The sequence below is a fragment of the Vanacampus margaritifer genome, chromosome 12 (genome assembly GCF_051991255.1).
Source record: "Vanacampus margaritifer isolate UIUO_Vmar chromosome 12, RoL_Vmar_1.0, whole genome shotgun sequence".
NCBI lineage: Eukaryota > Metazoa > Chordata > Actinopteri > Syngnathiformes > Syngnathidae > Vanacampus > Vanacampus margaritifer.
The window spans coordinates 18,967,395-18,985,394 of record NC_135443.1 but is presented as its reverse complement, the minus strand read 5'-3'; the positions used below and the strand labels follow the sequence as shown (position 1 = coordinate 18,985,394).

Here is an 18,000-nt window from a genome sequence, read left to right as displayed (position 1 = left end):
CTAGCAAAATATCAAAAGAAAGAAAACTCCACCCATGCGCACAGCTAGACTGCGCTTTGTGCACAAAAATAAGGCCTATAATTTTAAGAATGTAAAGTTCCAAAAATGCTTTACTTGCTAGCTGGCAGACAATAATCCCTTCTGTGAGAGGAGAAATTGGAATTAAAAAATACAGCAGAGGATAGGAGGCATATTGTTTTCCTACCTTAATTGCTGGTGTCCCACCATTTTTTATCGACAAATGCAATGCAGATCAGCACAAATGTGCCATCTGTGATCTGAAATCCTGCGAATGCACGGATGCCAGCCTGCTCCCAGTAATAAAAAGCCAACCAATGAGTCTCTACTGGATCATAAAAGTCAGGCCGCTTCATCCAAGCTCGTATTACATCCTCCCGTGAGCCTTACTCCAGTGTTTGCCTTAGCGTCGCTCCTCTTTTCTTGCCTTTGAACAGAGATCAGCCTTGACCCAAAAATAACAGTGGGCCTTAGCGAGGATGATATAGGAGCATGCGCCGCTGCCTTGATGGTGCACACTGCGCCTTCAGCCGTGTTTGTTTGAACTACAGTGTGTTTAAGACAGAGTGACTCGGTGTTCTGTAAGTAATCCTGCTTTAGTTTCTTCAACGCTGCCTCAGACGTAATGTGATATCAGATGGATTCAAAAGCCCAAAATGTCATCATTTGCTTACCTTGTGTATCTTGCTACTGTTTGTGTTCGTATTAATACAAATATTAGCATCAGTTCAAAGAGCAACATTATCACGGTGAATTACTATAATGGGTTGAGTGTGTGCACAACAAGGCGGTGCAATCTCATGGCACATTTATTTAAAAAGGGCACCTCACTGACTGGGCCAAAAACAACAGTAAACACATTCATATTAGATGAGTAAATGAGTCTTTTGGAAAGATGGAGACATTTCGATCATTTATGATGCATTTCAACGCTTTTAACCAATTGGGTAATACACCATTAGCTTTGTGCTGATAAATAGATCTTCCTCTTTGTTTTCACAGAGGAGTATTATTTGAAATTCAAAATCTCTTATTAGGGATGGATACACTGTTATCAGTGATGCTGATGTTGCCATGACGACAAGTTTTGCTATCACATTCCTGCGATGTTCCTGATTGTTGCGCTGGTTGAAAAGATTGAAGTGGAAACGAAGCAACTTCTCTTTCATTCACAGTGCCTTGAACACCAAGGACAGTAAAGCTCAATATCTTATTGTACCTGCTTTAGATCTGTAGAGCTAACAGAATAATTTAAGCATGCTGAAATAGGAAGGTACTACTTGCAGAATAAAGGCAAACATCTATGGATTAATTTTCACATATTACAAGAATAAAGGTGTAATGCTACAAAAACACTCTTTGTCATGATTTTAATAATAATAATAATAAAAATAATAATAATAAAATAATAATAATAATAATAATAATAATAATAATATAATCCTCTTTTAATTTAACATTATTCTTATTACAATATGACTTTCTTGTTTTATATAACTATAACTTTACCACTGAAATATTAAGAAGTTAATGATTGTAATATTATGACTATTTTCTTAACATTATGGCTTAAATGTTTTTATATCATTACAATTTTATTTTTGTAATATGACCTTATCTATATAACAATATGGTTTCTTCGTAATTATTAAGACTATTCTCGCAATCTTTTGACTTTGTTCTCACAATGTTACAATTTTATTCTGGACACAGTATGACAATTCCAACAAGATGACTGTTTTCTTGTAGCATTAAGATTTTATTCTTACTATGCTACAACTTTGTTCCTCACAAACTTAGTTTTTTGCTCTCAATGTGACTTAATTTCAATGTCCCTAATTCTCCTGCACCGAGCAATAAGTCAGAATTTACAAGTATTTTGTGAACCAATTTAATTAATAAGCATTCCTGTTTTTTTTATTTATCTTAATATGGAATGATAATAATAATAATGATAATCGTATCTGTTATCAGTTCTGGTAAATGTACCTTTTTGTATGTTCTCGCTGTTTGTCCCGTTTTAGACATTGATTTATGACTAATCACGCCAGCATTCAATCAATTTTAGTTTGCTTTAGCGCAGTAGACGGATGTGAGTAATACAACAGTCAATACGTCTCCTGTTGCTTGTCATTTCCCTCTAAATTGAAAACATTTTTACTTCATTTGTCATCTATTTGGGAACAGATAATGCCCCCGCTGAAGCTAAATGACTGGCTGGACAGAATGGTTAGCAACAACTGTATAACATTTAGTTTCTATATCTGTGTGGTGCCTCTAAGGATTTATGTGGATAGAAAGAAATAGTCAAGTCAGCAATTTCCCATTGAGTTAAGTCGACAAGACAACAACAGACAACACAAGCACAAAATCAGTTTTGGACCTCCATGTTCTCACTGACACTTTTTTCATTAATCGGATGTGTTTCTCGATTATAACAGATCTGACACCAATGTTACAGACACTCTAACTCATGCCGAGAAAACAAAGGTTGCATGGGCAAAGATAATAACAGCCTGTATTCAGATAATGACAGAGATACAATCCAGTCAACATGGCCGCTAATTGATCTGATGCATTTTTCCACTAAGGGGGTAATGAATACTTCTCTGTACTCAAAAACACATGTCAAAGGAATAAAACAGGAGTTCACAGCAGGTAGCGCAGCCTTAATGCCAGCATGAGATGTTCCAAGAAAGACATTTATTTGTCCTATTTTATTCCTCTGTTTTTATTCCTATCACGTTTGGTTTCATACAATTTAGTTGTGCCTGCGATTGATCAGAATTTGTTCAACCCCCACACTTCCCGTTGTTGTTGTTGTTTTTTATTAGAGGATCAGCGTCACTGTTATGTCTGCATGATAAATGTTGTGCTACAGCCAGGAGATATTGATCTTACCTTAGACACATATTGATTAGATTCTAGATATTTGTAGACATAGGGGTTGGTTTGGGAGTCATAAAATTGTATTTTGAAATAAATCCAATACAATCCACTTGATTTCTATAGCACATTTTATAAGCAAGCGTTTCAAAAGTGTTGCACATTAAGATCCTCACACTATCATACACATTAGATCTAGTAAAACCAACTATGAAAAAAAATGTCAATAAAATACTAAAATACAATAAGTAAAATAAAAATAAAAATAAATAAAAAAACAAATTAAAAAATAAATACATAAAAAATATAAAATAAAAAAACATAAAAAGACCCAGAGAACCACAAAATTCACGCTGAACTGAAAGCGAAGGAATAAAAATGGGTCTTAAGACGAGACTTAAAACACTCCACTGTGGGAGCAGTTCGATCGTGGAGAGGCAGATTGTTTTACAGCTTAGGGCCAACCACAGAGAGGGCCCTATCCTCCTAGTTTTAAGTCTCGTCTTGAGGCACCACGAGTTGGAACTGGCCCTCAGACCTCATTGCGCGCACAGGAGTGTACATCTGGAAAAGATCTGAAATGTACAATGTACAAAGCTTTAAAAACAAACAATAAGAACTTAAAATTATTTCTAAAATTAAAAGGAAGCCAGTGCAAGGATTTGCAATATATGTTCATATTTTTTGTTTCCTGTTAAAAGTCTTAAATTTTCATAACAAACCAGTAAGACAGATATACAGACAATGATTGCTACTATGCATAAGTATTTCAAACCAGCAAAAGTAACAGACGTTTTGGGCAAATAGGCTGCGATTAGATCAAGAGCGTAAATAAAATTCTCCTTGTTTTCTGACTTCATATGGTTCTCTTTGTAAACACATCCATTTGGTCCTTTCAGAATGCAGATGCCAGTTATGACTTCAGCAGCAATGACCCGTACCCATTTCCACGCTACACAGATGACTGGTTCAACAGGTAGCTCACTCAGCCGCCCTCTGTTTATGCACACACGCGCACAAATGCACGCTATGTTTTTGTGTGCTTTCCCTAGAGTCCAGCAGCTCTCTATTGATTTTCTCTCCACCTTGTGCCATTAGGATATAATGGTTGCTGTATAAACAGAGCTATTGTCTGAACACAACACACTAGAAAGCACAATACTTGTTTTTGGTGCCGAGATAAGTCCGATAAAGGAGGCGTGTTAACACACAGCCGACCTTGTTACTGATAGTGTTTTATCCTGCTTGCTGTGTCCCGGTGATCCACCGCGACACGTGACGACGGTAAGAATACAGAGAAATATATTCAGGGAATGTGTGTGCCGGGTTTGCCAATGCAGCAGCTCTGAGACTAGCGGGCGCGCAACACGGCTAATCAGGCAGCTGTTATAAATAGCTTCCTGTCAGTGGCAAAGCATGCTGGGAGAAATGGGGTCGACTCTCTGCAAGGTCCCTGTGGGAAGCTGAGGGATGGAGGCGAGAGAGACGCAATACACGGCACACACTGATTTGGACCGAGACAAGAGTAATGGCTGTGAGGCTGCTCAAGCAAAAAACACGATTGAATGAAAGATTTAAATATTTAATTTCCCATCTGCGGTGCCCTTCAGGTAATTTAGTGCTACGTTGGTGAAATTACAGTTTTGCAAATACAAATTAGACAAAACTACTTTTCAATTACTAAAATGCTATAATTTAGGAAATCCGTTTTCAACCATCTTAACCCCATGTGTTGCTCCTTCCTGCCAACAGTCACGGCACACGATGTGCCGGGGAAGTGTCAGCAGCAGCCAACAACAACATCTGCGGCGTGGGAGTCGCCTACAACTCCAAGGTGGCAGGTATGTCATGATATGGCCGGTGAGAAGAATAACAGCAAACAGCACTTTGATGACGGCATGGAGAGGGTGGCTGATGATGCAAAATGCTCGATATGTCATAAATAAAATGAAAAAACAAAGTATATGTCTGGCACTAATTTGAATCAAAAAACAAAGTATATGTCTGGCACTAATTTGAATTAAAAAAACAAATCAAGGATCCAGATAACTGTCTCAGACATTAAAAGATTTGAGAAACATTTTTAATAGAGACGTCAACGATTAAATTTTTAAATCAGATTAATCACAATCGCTTAATTAAAAGGGCTTTTTATCAAAATTTTTGCCCATCAAATTTGAAGAGCACCGGTTATGTGTTAATTTGTTCGACATTTAATGTTATGAGTTCATCTTCAAAATTTTTGATCAACTGCACAGTCTCATCCTCCTCTTTTTTTAATCAGTTAATTACTTGCATGATTTAAAATGGGGGGAAAAATGACCTCGATAGTTTGACAAACAAATATTCTGAATGTCATACGCAAACATTTATTAAATGCTTTATTTTTAATGGTTATGTTGATTGTGCAAACACAACCTGTGCAACCTTTAACGTAAACATCCGCTCCGCTGTCAAACTAGGGGATCACCTGCAGTCGAAATTAATAGTGTGATTACTCTGCATTAATACATGATTATTGCAATCATTTTTTGGTGATTAATCAATGAGTTAACTCTTTAACTTTGACAGCACTAGTTTTGAGCGTTGCCCTGCAGCTCACCTGCAGCCTGCATTTAATTTCTTGTTCACACCCACCAGGTATTAGAATGTTGGACCAGCCATTCATGACGGACATCATTGAGGCCTCATCCATCAGCCACATGCCTCAAGTCATTGACATCTACAGTGCCAGCTGGGGGCCCACTGATGATGGCAAGACTGTGGATGGACCCAGAGAGTTAACCCTTCAGGCTATGGCTGATGGTGTCAACAAGGTAAGGTGGAATCCTTTCTTTTGTACTGAAAATGTGTTTTATAGATTACTTTCCTACTCAGGAAGCATCTTGTAATTGCTCTACAAAAGGGAATTGAGTTAATTACTTTATTTAATGCCTCAAACTGGAATCCCTCTGGAAATTTTTTTTTTAATATACATTGTATGTTCAACCCAGCAGCGCCGTCCATGGCTAATCAGCCACCGCACGTTACAAGTCCTCTTCTAGTCTCAATGTCAAAGCCCTTACAGTTCATATCATATTCTTGTGTACCCAGAGGCTTTTCCTTTTTATGTTGTGCACCTAAACCTAGATGGGTGCGTAACTAAATATTTTTTGGAGCTTGTCCGGGATCCAAGGTGGATACGAATCTCGACTATCTTAGTGCAACATGAGTGAACTGACTAAATTAATTATCGATAGTTATGGTGAAGGTCCTAATGAAATGGCTTAAGACTGAATTGCTGAAACTATGGCAAAGGACTAGCACGATGCACTAAAATTGGAGGATAGCGGTAGAAAAAACACGAAATGTATAGGGCATAGGTGCCAAACTTTGGTCCTCGAGGGCCGGAGTCCTCCAGGTTTTGGATGTTTCCCTTCTCCAACACAGCTGAGATATGATCAGCTCATCAGCAAGCTCTGCATAAGCCTGATAACGATCCTGCTGATTGGAATCGACTTGTGTTGGAAGAGGGAAACCTCCAAAACCTGCAGGACTGCGGCCCTCAAAGACCGGAGTTTGACACCTATGGTTTAGGGACTGACAACATACACACATACACAGAAAGTTTATGTTCCACAGGTTTTCAGTTATATGCTTTAGCTAACCAAATAGTTTTTCACCAGAGACAATTGGAAAGAAATCATTGAATCCTAATTGCTGCACTAAAATAAACAAGCCTACAGTATTCAATGTAAGCCTAAAATTAGTCCTTTTCACATTAAGTTTCTCTCTTTGTTCAATGCCTTAATCAGTAATCTCCCCAGAGTCTGTATTAGATGTTTTACTGGGTATCTCCAATCTTCCAGTTCGTGGGCCAAAGTCTTTCGAGAATGGGCCGCTGCTTTACAATTCATACTGTAGATTATGGGACTCATTCTCGCATTACACAGCTTTTCAATTATACGCTTTTAGCTATACTGCACCTTGATTGCCCCGGAATATTTCTAGAACCTTTTGTTTTTGTCTGCATTGTATCATAACGTGGGTCTTTCATGGCCTGTCGTGCAATCTTCCAGCCACTGTGCCAACATCCTTTGAAATAGAGCCTATGCTTCTATCCAATACAATGCAGGGATTACTGGTAGACTATTTATGTGTCTATGTATTTCAGTTAAAATTATACCCACAGGCTGTCAGGACTGCCCTCAATCAACTATCTATTCATTGGATACAGTTGTGGGGGTATTCCTTGAATGTTGGTTGTAGTGCAAAGATTATTAGGTTTACAAAATGTTATGTAAACCCAAAATTAACCCCTTCAATACATGCTCTAATTGCTAGATTTTCCCTATGTAGGTAGGTAGTAACGGAGAATGGGGGCAATCTGACAAGTTCTCAGCATCAGAGACGCTCACTTCATCAATCTGTTTTGTTGAAAGCAATCGTTCCTTTAGAGGAAGTATTTTAATTTTAGATGTTAGACCCTGGCGCGGACATCTAAATTGTCTGATTGACGGATTTGTTTGAATATACCATGTTGTTGAGTTTCGTGTGAAAAGCAAAATTTGCTAAATGCCTATTCTCTTTATATGGCACATTTCAAAAACTGTGTTCGATAGAAGCTAGTGTGACGCTCGTTTTTCCTCCCAAAGGGTCTGGAGTTGATTATGTCAAGCATACTTCATAAAAGTTAAAATTCTAAAACTCTAAAACTCCATCAGACACATCAAATCATTTAAATCTATGCCTAATCGTATTTACTTATACAGTACAGGGATGGGATGTTATTTTCCCTGTGAATGGGAGCAGATCTCATCCACGTGACTGTAGCCAGGCAAAGATCCCCTCCACCCCCCTCTGCGGGAGACATGTTACACACACGCGCACAGACTGTTGCCATGCTAACAGTGCCACTGCCTATTACTAGACTGATTAATCATCCTGGACTACGCGCAGGCAGGTGTAGGCTGCTCTAAAATGACCTAGCCTCTCTGTAGCTGAGAAGGTACAGAGCTGGATACATACTATGATTGTGTATACGCAACTAATCAAGCAGCCGCTCTGCCTCTTCAGTTCGAAGAATCACTGTGCAAACAACGTAAAGACAAATACATTTTACCAATGGTTTGTTGAATTTTATGAAGAAGGTGGAAATAGTGGGTTGATGTGCAAAACGTGCCCACAAATACAACAATACAATCGTTGTCACCCATAAGGCAGACTGTCTCATAGATTTTTATCATATGCATAAATCAGCCTGTAATTAGCGGCACTATAAAGGCTCCATCCATAATGTCCCCCTAATCAAAATCATAACTCATCTATTCACCGAATCATCGGTCTCGATCTAGGGGCGAGGAGGCAAAGGCAGCATCTACGTGTGGGCATCGGGAGATGGCGGTAGCTATGACGACTGCAATTGCGATGGTTACGCCTCCAGTATGTGGACCATTTCCATCAACTCGGCCATCAACGACGGACGCACGGCGCTGTACGACGAGAGCTGCTCATCCACGCTGGCGTCCACCTTCAGCAACGGACGCAAAAGGAACCCCGAGGCCGGAGTCGTGAGTGCTTTTGTTGACGTATACACGTAGCTGCAAAAAATGTATTTCTTCATACACCAAGCAGTATTAAAAAACAAACAAAAAAAAACACCATTTTGATCTTTAAAAGATAATCTAAAATAATAAGAGATCTTAAATATAAATATTTTTCTCAATTAAAATGGCTATGCTTATCAAAATTCCTGCTAGTCAAAAACTCTATACAAGCTAGCGTTTTAATGCTAATTTGCTAATGTTAGCATGGGAACTGTCTGAATTCAGATAGTTACAACTTGGGAAGGACTAGCCTACTTGTCAAAATTAATCAAAACTGATCATTTCACAAAACTATATTATAAATATGTACCATTTATTTATGTCTGTGCACTGTTTTTTATGAATAGAAACAGGTTCTGAGTCAATTATTTTTTCAATGTAAGCTACAAGCAGCTACATCATTATTGTGGATGGTGGCAATTGTGAGCAACAATCGATTTAATAACCGATTCAAAGCTCATACTGTAGCTGCTCAGGGGCATTGGTATTCAAGCAGAACCTGTCTGAGTGATTCTTGGGCACACAATTGATAAACGTTAGCAAAAGCTTGCCACACACTGCTTGATGCGGCTGAACCTACTTGCACTATCACGAAAAATGGACTAATGGCAATTGGCAACTCACATCGACACATTGAACAATTTGATCAATTAACGGTGAGTCTGTATGCAGCTTTTGAGTGCTACACATTCAGTATATTTTGCTTGATCACTTTTATTAAATGCCAATTATAGCAAGTGTTTGTTTTAGTTTATTTTGTTGTTGACATGTCTGGAATGTATTAAAGACGGGTTTGGCAGCATCACTTTGTGGCAGACCTTAGTTGATTATCACTAATGAGTAATGATCACTGATTAATTTAAGTGTTTTAATGTACAACTTGAAAGTAGATACAATGAAACCATGCACAAAAATGCCAACATATGTTTATTTTATTTTATTTGTCATTCAATCAACTTGGCCATAAAAAAAAAATCATATGACAAATGATGAAGAAATGATTTTCCCTGTATACAAAGCTAGCAGTGTTTGTATTTGCGATTATGCAAATGACCACGGGCTGTTGACAAAGTCAGGGTCCTCCCCAGGGTTCTCTCTCTAATTGCAGTCAGGCTGTTATTGCGTCTAATTAAGCACTGAATGCCACAAATAAAGGTTGACTCAATAAATATTAGCATAACTTGTGTACTGCCAAGTTAATGGAACATAAAACTACTTCCACATCGATCCTTTTCTATCTCTTAAAAGAGCCAACAATAACCTTTCTTCAACTTTTCTACACAGACAGTTAACCAATGATGCATTAGTGGTTTATTTTTGCTTGTAATTTAGGCCACCACCGACCTGTATGGGAACTGCACCCTGCGCCACTCAGGAACATCGGCAGCAGCTCCAGAGGCAGCTGGAGTCTTCGCGCTGGCTCTTGAGGCAAAGTATGTGCTGTCTCTTGTCCCCGTTAAATGTTCTGTCCTTGTGTTGTTTACTCTCCTCCTCATATAGAGTCAACATGCCCATGTCTATCATAATGTCCTCATGTATGCCATTGCTAATTAACTAATCATTTTGTAGTCTTATGTTCTATTAGACCAAGGGCATACAGCCTATTATTTATTTATTTGTAGTTGTGTTTATTTCTACTGTGCAAGGTTATTTGTTTATGAATAACTGAGAGAGGCGCAGAGAGGCGCAATCACGTGAATGACTGTCTCAGACAGGGTCATAGACATTTTTTCCTGACTGATTTATATCTGCTCATTTCGTATATTTCTGTTGAGCAAGGTGGCACTCATTGAGAATAACTGGCAATGGGAGTGATCACATTAATTATAGGAGGCAAGCATTTGCCCATGCATTGACTTTTTTTTTGGACTCAGGATAATTTCTAATGGTTCTGGTTATTTCTAATGTGCATGGTGGCGAGACGTTGCCAATTTTACGGCAGTACTTTTACAATTACGCATGTGCAGGTTGTAGATTTTTTTTTGGTGTGATTATGACAATTGTGTATATTAAGTGTAGATTTATTGTATTTCTTCTTTACTGATTGTCACTGCCCCTAAGTGGGGCAGAATTAGTTCTCCGCATTTTGATCCATCGCCTGAAGGAGCGGTGAGCAGTAGCAGGGGCCGCGCTCGGGAATCATTTGATGATCTAACCCCCCAATTCCAACCCTAAATGCTGAGTGTCAAGCAGAGTCCCATTTTTTTTAGTCTTTGGTATGACCCAGCCAGGGATGGAACCCATAACCTCCCAGTCTCAGGGCTGACACTCTACCACTAGGCCACTGATCTGGATTTGATTATCAGTGTCTTTATTTTCATTGTACAAGCTAGCAGGATGAGCGATTGGCCGATTGCATTATAATGTATATGTGAAACAGTTTGTATCATTAAAGAACATGTTCATGACTGACTGAGCACATCATCGATTTTCTTAACTTTGTGTATTATTTCTACTAGTAGTTCTGTTTAGTTCTATTGTGCACTGTGGCCGTTATCATGAATAACATAGAATGCATGTGTTTGTGTTTAACTGAGCATGCTTTTGATTTAAATACTTTTTTTTTTTTACTCTACAGTTTATTCCAAGTTGTTTTTCTACGCTCTGTTTTGCACAGTTATATCAGGAATAACTGGCAAGAGGATCCATTAAAATAATTGTTCAACATGTACACACATGTACTTTCGTATGACCAAGAAGACCTTACTCAAAGGTTTATTCCTTGTTCTGTTTAGTTATAATTGTGGTAGAGCATTTATTCAATGAACACAGGTTTGTGTGCGAGTGTTGAACTCATGTAGTCTTTTGTCCTTGTCTAGTCAACTGTCCTCATGTAGTCTCATCCTTTGTACCAAGACGCTTGGGTTCAGATGAGATTCTGTAGAAAAACATTTAATGTTATGTATGTCATTTTCTGGTGAAACCATACAATAATTCTTTTCACATTTATCCACTAGATTTATCTAATGAAAAAAAGCAAACTTGTGCCCTTCAAGTGGCGCAGCTGGCCAATCTTTATGTCCTAAATTCCGTATTTAGGATTTCTCTCTGTGACCTCCTTAGAAGCATGAGTTGTCTACTTTCCAGAGAGCCATTTGCTGTGTTTATTTCCAATTTATTTACACCACTTGTACCAGACCGTTTGTGTGTGTGCCTGTGCCAAGGTCAGAAATAAATGATTTGGGGCTCATAGATACCAATAGAATGTTGAGAAATGCACATAAATACTGTCAGTGCTTGTGTATTTTAATGTATGCATTTTTACATGTGCACAACTGAATACATGGGACATATGTAGATAATATAAAAACTGCAAAAGGTATTTTGCTACAAACCTCGGTCAAGAGCCTTTCCTTCTTCTCCGGTGCTTAATTTGTCACGCGAAAGCGCTGACAAGAATCTGCCCGCCATTAACAGACACCCGCTTAGCGTAGTTGTGCAAAGAAGCCACTGTTTGCTCTGCACACACGATGATGATGTCGCTGTCGGGAGTGAGTGGATGCGCTCGCCCTGTCAAAGCGTTTTTACGGGCCAAACACTTGAATCACGTGACGGCAGGAAAGCAAAGCAATTACAGTCGTTGCTGGATGTGTGTACTTAAACCAAAACAAAAGAATGGGGGGGAAATAGGTAATAACTGTAATTATATCAGTTCATAAAGGCTAGGTTTTCACAAAACTGCTGAGTTCATTGGTTAACTCAATTGCTAACCAAAACAGCAGTACCTAATGAATCGAAGTGTGTTCTAAATCGGTCGTCTGCACAATACTGATCTCGTGTCATAAACAATAAAACTCTTTTTCCCAATTCATTTTCATTGTATGATGTAATGAATAAATGTAAAGAATGTACTGTAAATAATATTAAAAAGAGCAAATTTATAAAATTTTGTCTATATTTAACCCGTTTTTATTTTTGTATATTTTGTATTAATTATAGTTAAATAAAATATAGAAATTAAAAATGATAATTAATTATTTTTTCACTTTTATTTTTAAAATGAATAATTGGAGCGCCATTTAGGCAAAAATAGAGCCATGTCAACACTGCCTATCACAAAACTGTTTGATGTTACAAAACAAAACAATTCCTATAGATTTTTTTTTTTAATGCTTCATTTCAGAAACTGAACCATTGGCATTTTACCGCAGATATTGATTTATTCTACCTCTCTATCCCCATCACCTACCACAGCCCCGACCTGACATGGAGAGACATGCAGCACCTGTCAGTGCTGACCTCTAAGAGGAACCAGCTCCACGACGAAGTCCATCAGTGGAGGAGGAACGGCGTGGGCCTGGAGTTCAACCACCTGTTTGGCTACGGCGTGTTAGACGCCGGCGGCATGGTGAAAATGGCTAAAGAGTGGAGGACGGTGCCCGAGCGCTTCCACTGTGTTGCCGGATTCATCCAGGAGAACCAGTGAGTCCCATTTCTTAAGAGATGTTAATGTACTGTATAGAAGACTCCTCTCAAATGAACGCCTTATATGGCCTAATTTAAAGAAAATATCTCCAAACATATCAATTTCACAGATTTTCTGTGTGACTCATGACGTAATTTGAAATTTCTTATACTAACTATACACAGAACTTTAAAAAAAATAGAATTGATATTTTTTAAATATTTGTTATTGAATTACTACAGCGTTTATCTCATGACTACAAAAAATACACTCCTCCCATCTATAATCAGAACATCATAACATTTTTTATTTTTTTATCGGATGTATCTATTAATTAACTAATTTGCTCCCAAAAACGTATAAACACGTTCTATTTAAATAATTGCCATGGTCCCAAAACTGTATTTATAGTTTTTTTTTATGCTAGAGCATGCAGAAAGCTTTGATGCAGCCTCTGACCTGAAGAGGACGTTTAAAGCAATGGCAGTTATTACAAAAAGCGGCCAGCAGGTAGCAGCAGAGTATAAGAGATCATGTTTCAACAAGTTCTTCAGATTTGTGAATAATGATGACATTTAGCTATATTCTAATGCTAATTGCTGCAGAAACAGAAACAGATACATATATACTTTTTTTCCTGATGAAAGAAGAAACTCTGATCTTTCTTTTGGTAGGTACCAGGTTTTTATAGCAATAGAACACAATATTCTGTGGGCCTTGCAAAATCAGTCAAAATCCAGTAAAATAGCCGGAAGCAAAGGGGGTTACTTCCGTGAAAATGGCTGGAAGTGAATTACTTAAAATTGTTTGCAAAATAATTTTACTTTGTTTTTTATTTTATTTATGTACTAGTCTGATGTGTCTCATGACAAAATGATCCCATCTTGACAAATGCTTTCTGGTAATTTTTTTCTCAATATATTAATTTGTATCTTTATGTATGTATATTTACTTTAATTATTTCATTACAGATACTTATTTGTAAATTTTGATGTGAAAAATCAATAATAATAGGAATTACAATATTTATATACACTAATACACTGTATGTGTTAGTATTTATTGTTATTTATGTGTGGCATGACAATATTCTAACATCTTGATGTTATTGTCTTTCAAAATCAATATCGCTCCCCACCCTTTGAATATGATAAATAAACAAAAAAAGAAAAATAAAACAAATGTTTGTATATATATATATATATATAAATAAATAAGTGAATGCCAGAGTTTTGATAACAATCAACCCAGCAATGAAAGGATGGGTCAGACTGTCTCTTTATCTCTTACCAGTCCAGCTGTGTTCTATCTATCTCATTCACTTGCTGGCTTCCCTCTGTCCCGCTGGCTATTTTGTGTTAACCTTTACTCTTCCCCTCCACGCTCCTCCCTGCTCTGCTCTGCTCTCGTGTACTCCCCTCTCTGCTGCTTTATGAGATGGTACGACTCAAATGACCCTCGTGTGTGCTTTCCTCTCTCCTCCTAATTGGCTTCATTAGAGGCCCTAAAATGCTCTGGCCTCGAAAAACTGTCAATCACACAGACTGTGCTTGATGAAGATTGTTTAGAGAAATAATTTGTGACAGCACTGTTGTAGAATAAGTATTTTCAATTTTAGAATTAATAAACACAACATGTACCTCACGGTCAATTCATATAGAAAGGCCTCTGCCCGCTCTTTGCTTATTTAGGAACACTACACTAATGAAATTGTTCCAAATTAAGGATAGGAGAAAAGTAGCTGTAGAGATAAATAAAGTAAGCCATAAAACCGATGAAACGACCTTTATAAGGCACAGACGATAATGATAATGCCTTGCCTTTTGTATGCTAATTTTAGGCCGCGCAAATGGAGGCTACGTCACGCGTTCTTCGTCAGCTTGCTGTTCTACACAGCAGCACCACCACCGGGGCCACTCGGCAGCTTCTATTGTGCCGGAGAAATAATTACGACAAGGCTACCTCTGACGAGACCGTCTCTGTGGGAAAAAGCAATAAACACCAACAAAGCCCGGGCTTGCGCGCACTACATCGCGTCTCGAACTCTGATCTGATAGCGGCACTGGCTGTCTGTGACTTACTTGGCTGGAGGAGAACTTCTCTTTATCAGAGGAGCTGGCGTGCTGAGTCACATTGTCTGACTTGGTTGCTTTCAATCTCCAGTGGCGATATGTTCTCCATCAAAGAGGAGAAATGGCTTAGAAGAGGTACACAGAATGTATTCAAGGTTTTCTGGCAAACTCAGCTCTCCCACTTATGCTAAGTATTGAGCTACCTCGTGATCATCAACCTGCTTTGGTAAATTTCCATAAGAATTTACTGTACATCTATGTGCAATGGTACCTAATGAAGTGTCCAATGCGCGTTATGTTATTATGCTCCTACTAGTGCAGTCGCCTCGGTGAGCTCAGCCTTCTTTCAACCGCTCCCGTTTGAAGCTGCCTGCAATGCGGGCCTAAGCCTCTAATGCTAATAAGCCTTCACTGCAAGCCACTACCCTGCTGTGTCCTCGCTCCGGAGGAGACGGGAACAGAGGCGTCTTTGAAAAAAACAAGAAAAGAAAAAAACACCTGGATTCTGCACTCTTTTTATTGGAACAAACCCATTATAAGGGAGAGATGGACTAATCTCTTTATGCATCGTAAAGTCAGGATTTAGCCTAGCATGTGGAACTAGCAGTCAAAAGTGCTTAGCTATGAACTTTGAATCATGGTATCTGTTAAATGATCATTTGCATTTCATTTTCGCTGTTTCAGACAGACATAGTAAGCAAAAATCCAAGATATTATCCATGACATCCACTAAAAGTAGAAATCAACCTTAAACATTACTTGACAATAGTATGTTATATGTGACCTCACTAGTTTAAACTTTACATTCTGATTACTATTACATTTGTGGAATATGAGTTATACAGCAAAATCCAGTATTTTTTATCTATCATAGGGGGCGGCCACTTTGCCACTTGATGTCGACTGAAGATGAGCCTGGCAAGCCACACTGGACAGGTGGCCATAGACAGTGATTCGGCTCCGTCCGAAAACAGGACGGCCCAATCAAATTTGTCTGTTTGTGTGCCGTTTACTTCGTGAGCAACGTCACTCTTCAGTCATCAAGTTTGCAATACAATTTGGTGGCAGAAAGTCAGTATAACAGTATAAAGTAACGCCTGCTCAAACCACGCCTAAATACTGGCACAGCTGGTCTAACGCGATTTTGATGACTTTGACCGGGCACAGACAGATACTCAGTTCTGCAGACATATTTTAAGTGGTCATCATTTATGACCAATTTAGTCTGTATACCCGCTCAAATTGTTACCTCATTATGCAAGAGCAGTGACAGTTCTTTTTATGTTGTATTTTGGGATGTTTTAATTGCACAGCACTTTGAGTTGCATTTTTAAGTATAAAAAGTGCTATATAAAGTTTGATTTGATTTGGTGATGACGGACGACTTACTATATTGGTTGATGAGGGACACAGGTGACATTTAAAAGCAAAATTTGAGCATGTTATGTTAGATGGGCTTTAATTAAAATTGATTATTTTATTTTCTGGGCTTACTATCATTTCGATTTCCTTCCAAAACTTGAAATTGTTTTTATATGAAAGTAAATTGAGTTATGAGCTTGGTCACAATATGAATGACTCTCTTTGTAGTCAAACTTAAACAATGAATTTCAATTGCATTGTAGTTTGGCCTTAAAGCCATCAATGCAAAACTACACAGACAATTCTGATGGAAATATAGGAAAAATACTTTTCTTGAGTGGGAAATTGTGGTTCCAATTCACAACCATTTAACTGTGACTATTTCCTCTGCGTCCTCTGTCCTTGCTTTGAACCATCACAAATGACATTTTTGCCACATAGCAATGACGTAACCAATTTGTTATTTTCCTCCAGTAAAATCCAGTCCGGCAACAAGCTGGTGCTCGCCATCTCCACCGAAGCCTGCCAGGGCAAGGACAACTTCGTCCGCTACCTGGAGCACGTCCAGGCGGTGATCACCGTCAACGCCAGCCGCCGCGGTGATCTCAACCTCAACATGACCTCCCCCATGGGCACCACGTCCATCTTGCTGAGCCGACGGCCCCGCGACAACGACTCCAAGGTGGGCTTCGATAAGTGGCCCTTCATGACCACGCACACCTGGGGCGAGGACCCGCGCGGGACCTGGGTCCTGGAGGTGGGCTTCCGGGGCGATGAGCTCCAGCGCGGCGTCCTCAAGGAGTGGACGCTCATGCTGCACGGAACACAAAGTGCCCCTTATATAGACCAGAAAGTGCGCGACTACCAGTCCAAGCTGGCCATGTCCAAGAAGGAAGAGCTGGAGGAGGAGCTGGATGAGGCCGTGGAGAGAAGTTTGAAGAGCTTGCTGAGGAAAACCAACTGAAAAAAAAATCCCATCTGCATGTGTTGCTCTCATCGTATCCTGTCTTGAATATTTCTTTCTTGCCCCCTCCTCAACCTGCTTTTTGTACTTTCAGTTCCAACCTACAATGAATGTTTATCAATAAAAGTACAATAAATATATCCTTCAGTAAGCTACACAAAGAAACTATATCATCATTTTTACACTTTGTACATAAAACAAATGGGTCTTCACTCTTATGCTTTAATAGCTCTCTTTCTCTCTGTCTCTTTTGCCAAATGTTGTACAGGTTGTGACTAAATTATTCGGTGTCATCCTCCTTCATGTTTATGTTTATATTTTTGTGACATGCTCCTTTTTATACAAACGAGAAGGAGCGGAATGTGTGATTCATTTGCAGCCTGTGCTCCTCCGTTTGTATTTCAGAACCTTTGATGTACACTATAATAAATCTATCCAGCTGTTTATTAAAGCACTCGAGTGATTTGAAGCAGAACGTTCTCCAGAGAAGCAACATGCAATTTTTTTTTCCATTTTGGTGTGTGTGGAATAATAACATGCAGGCAGAACAACTTTTTACAATGGAAAGTTGAGAATAGTTAATTCATTGATCCACCTATGATTTTTTTTCAAAGTTGCCATTATAACAGCTGTGGAAACTGTGCGGGAATTTTTCCAATTCAATATTCTTAACAATTGTAAAAAAAAAAAAAAGAAGAAAAAAGAAAA

At 38.6% G+C, this 18,000-nt stretch overlaps 1 protein-coding gene across 1 annotated transcript in view; it reads left to right on the top strand.

Annotated features, from left to right (window-relative positions):
• The window catches only part of pcsk2 (proprotein convertase subtilisin/kexin type 2), a 29,022-nt gene extending 11,279 nt beyond the window's left edge, over nucleotides 1-17,743 (top strand). Inside the window, exons 6-12 of the mRNA XM_077582685.1 lie at nucleotides 3,804-3,880; nucleotides 4,657-4,745; nucleotides 5,545-5,720; nucleotides 8,238-8,453; nucleotides 9,822-9,922; nucleotides 12,684-12,911; nucleotides 16,803-17,743. Coding sequence (XP_077438811.1) covers nucleotides 3,804-3,880; nucleotides 4,657-4,745; nucleotides 5,545-5,720; nucleotides 8,238-8,453; nucleotides 9,822-9,922; nucleotides 12,684-12,911; nucleotides 16,803-17,292 — 1,377 coding nt within the window. The 3' untranslated portion in view covers nucleotides 17,293-17,743. The remainder of the gene's footprint in view (nucleotides 1-3,803; nucleotides 3,881-4,656; nucleotides 4,746-5,544; nucleotides 5,721-8,237; nucleotides 8,454-9,821; nucleotides 9,923-12,683; nucleotides 12,912-16,802) is intronic.
• The last annotated feature ends 257 nt before the right edge of the window (nucleotides 17,744-18,000 follow it).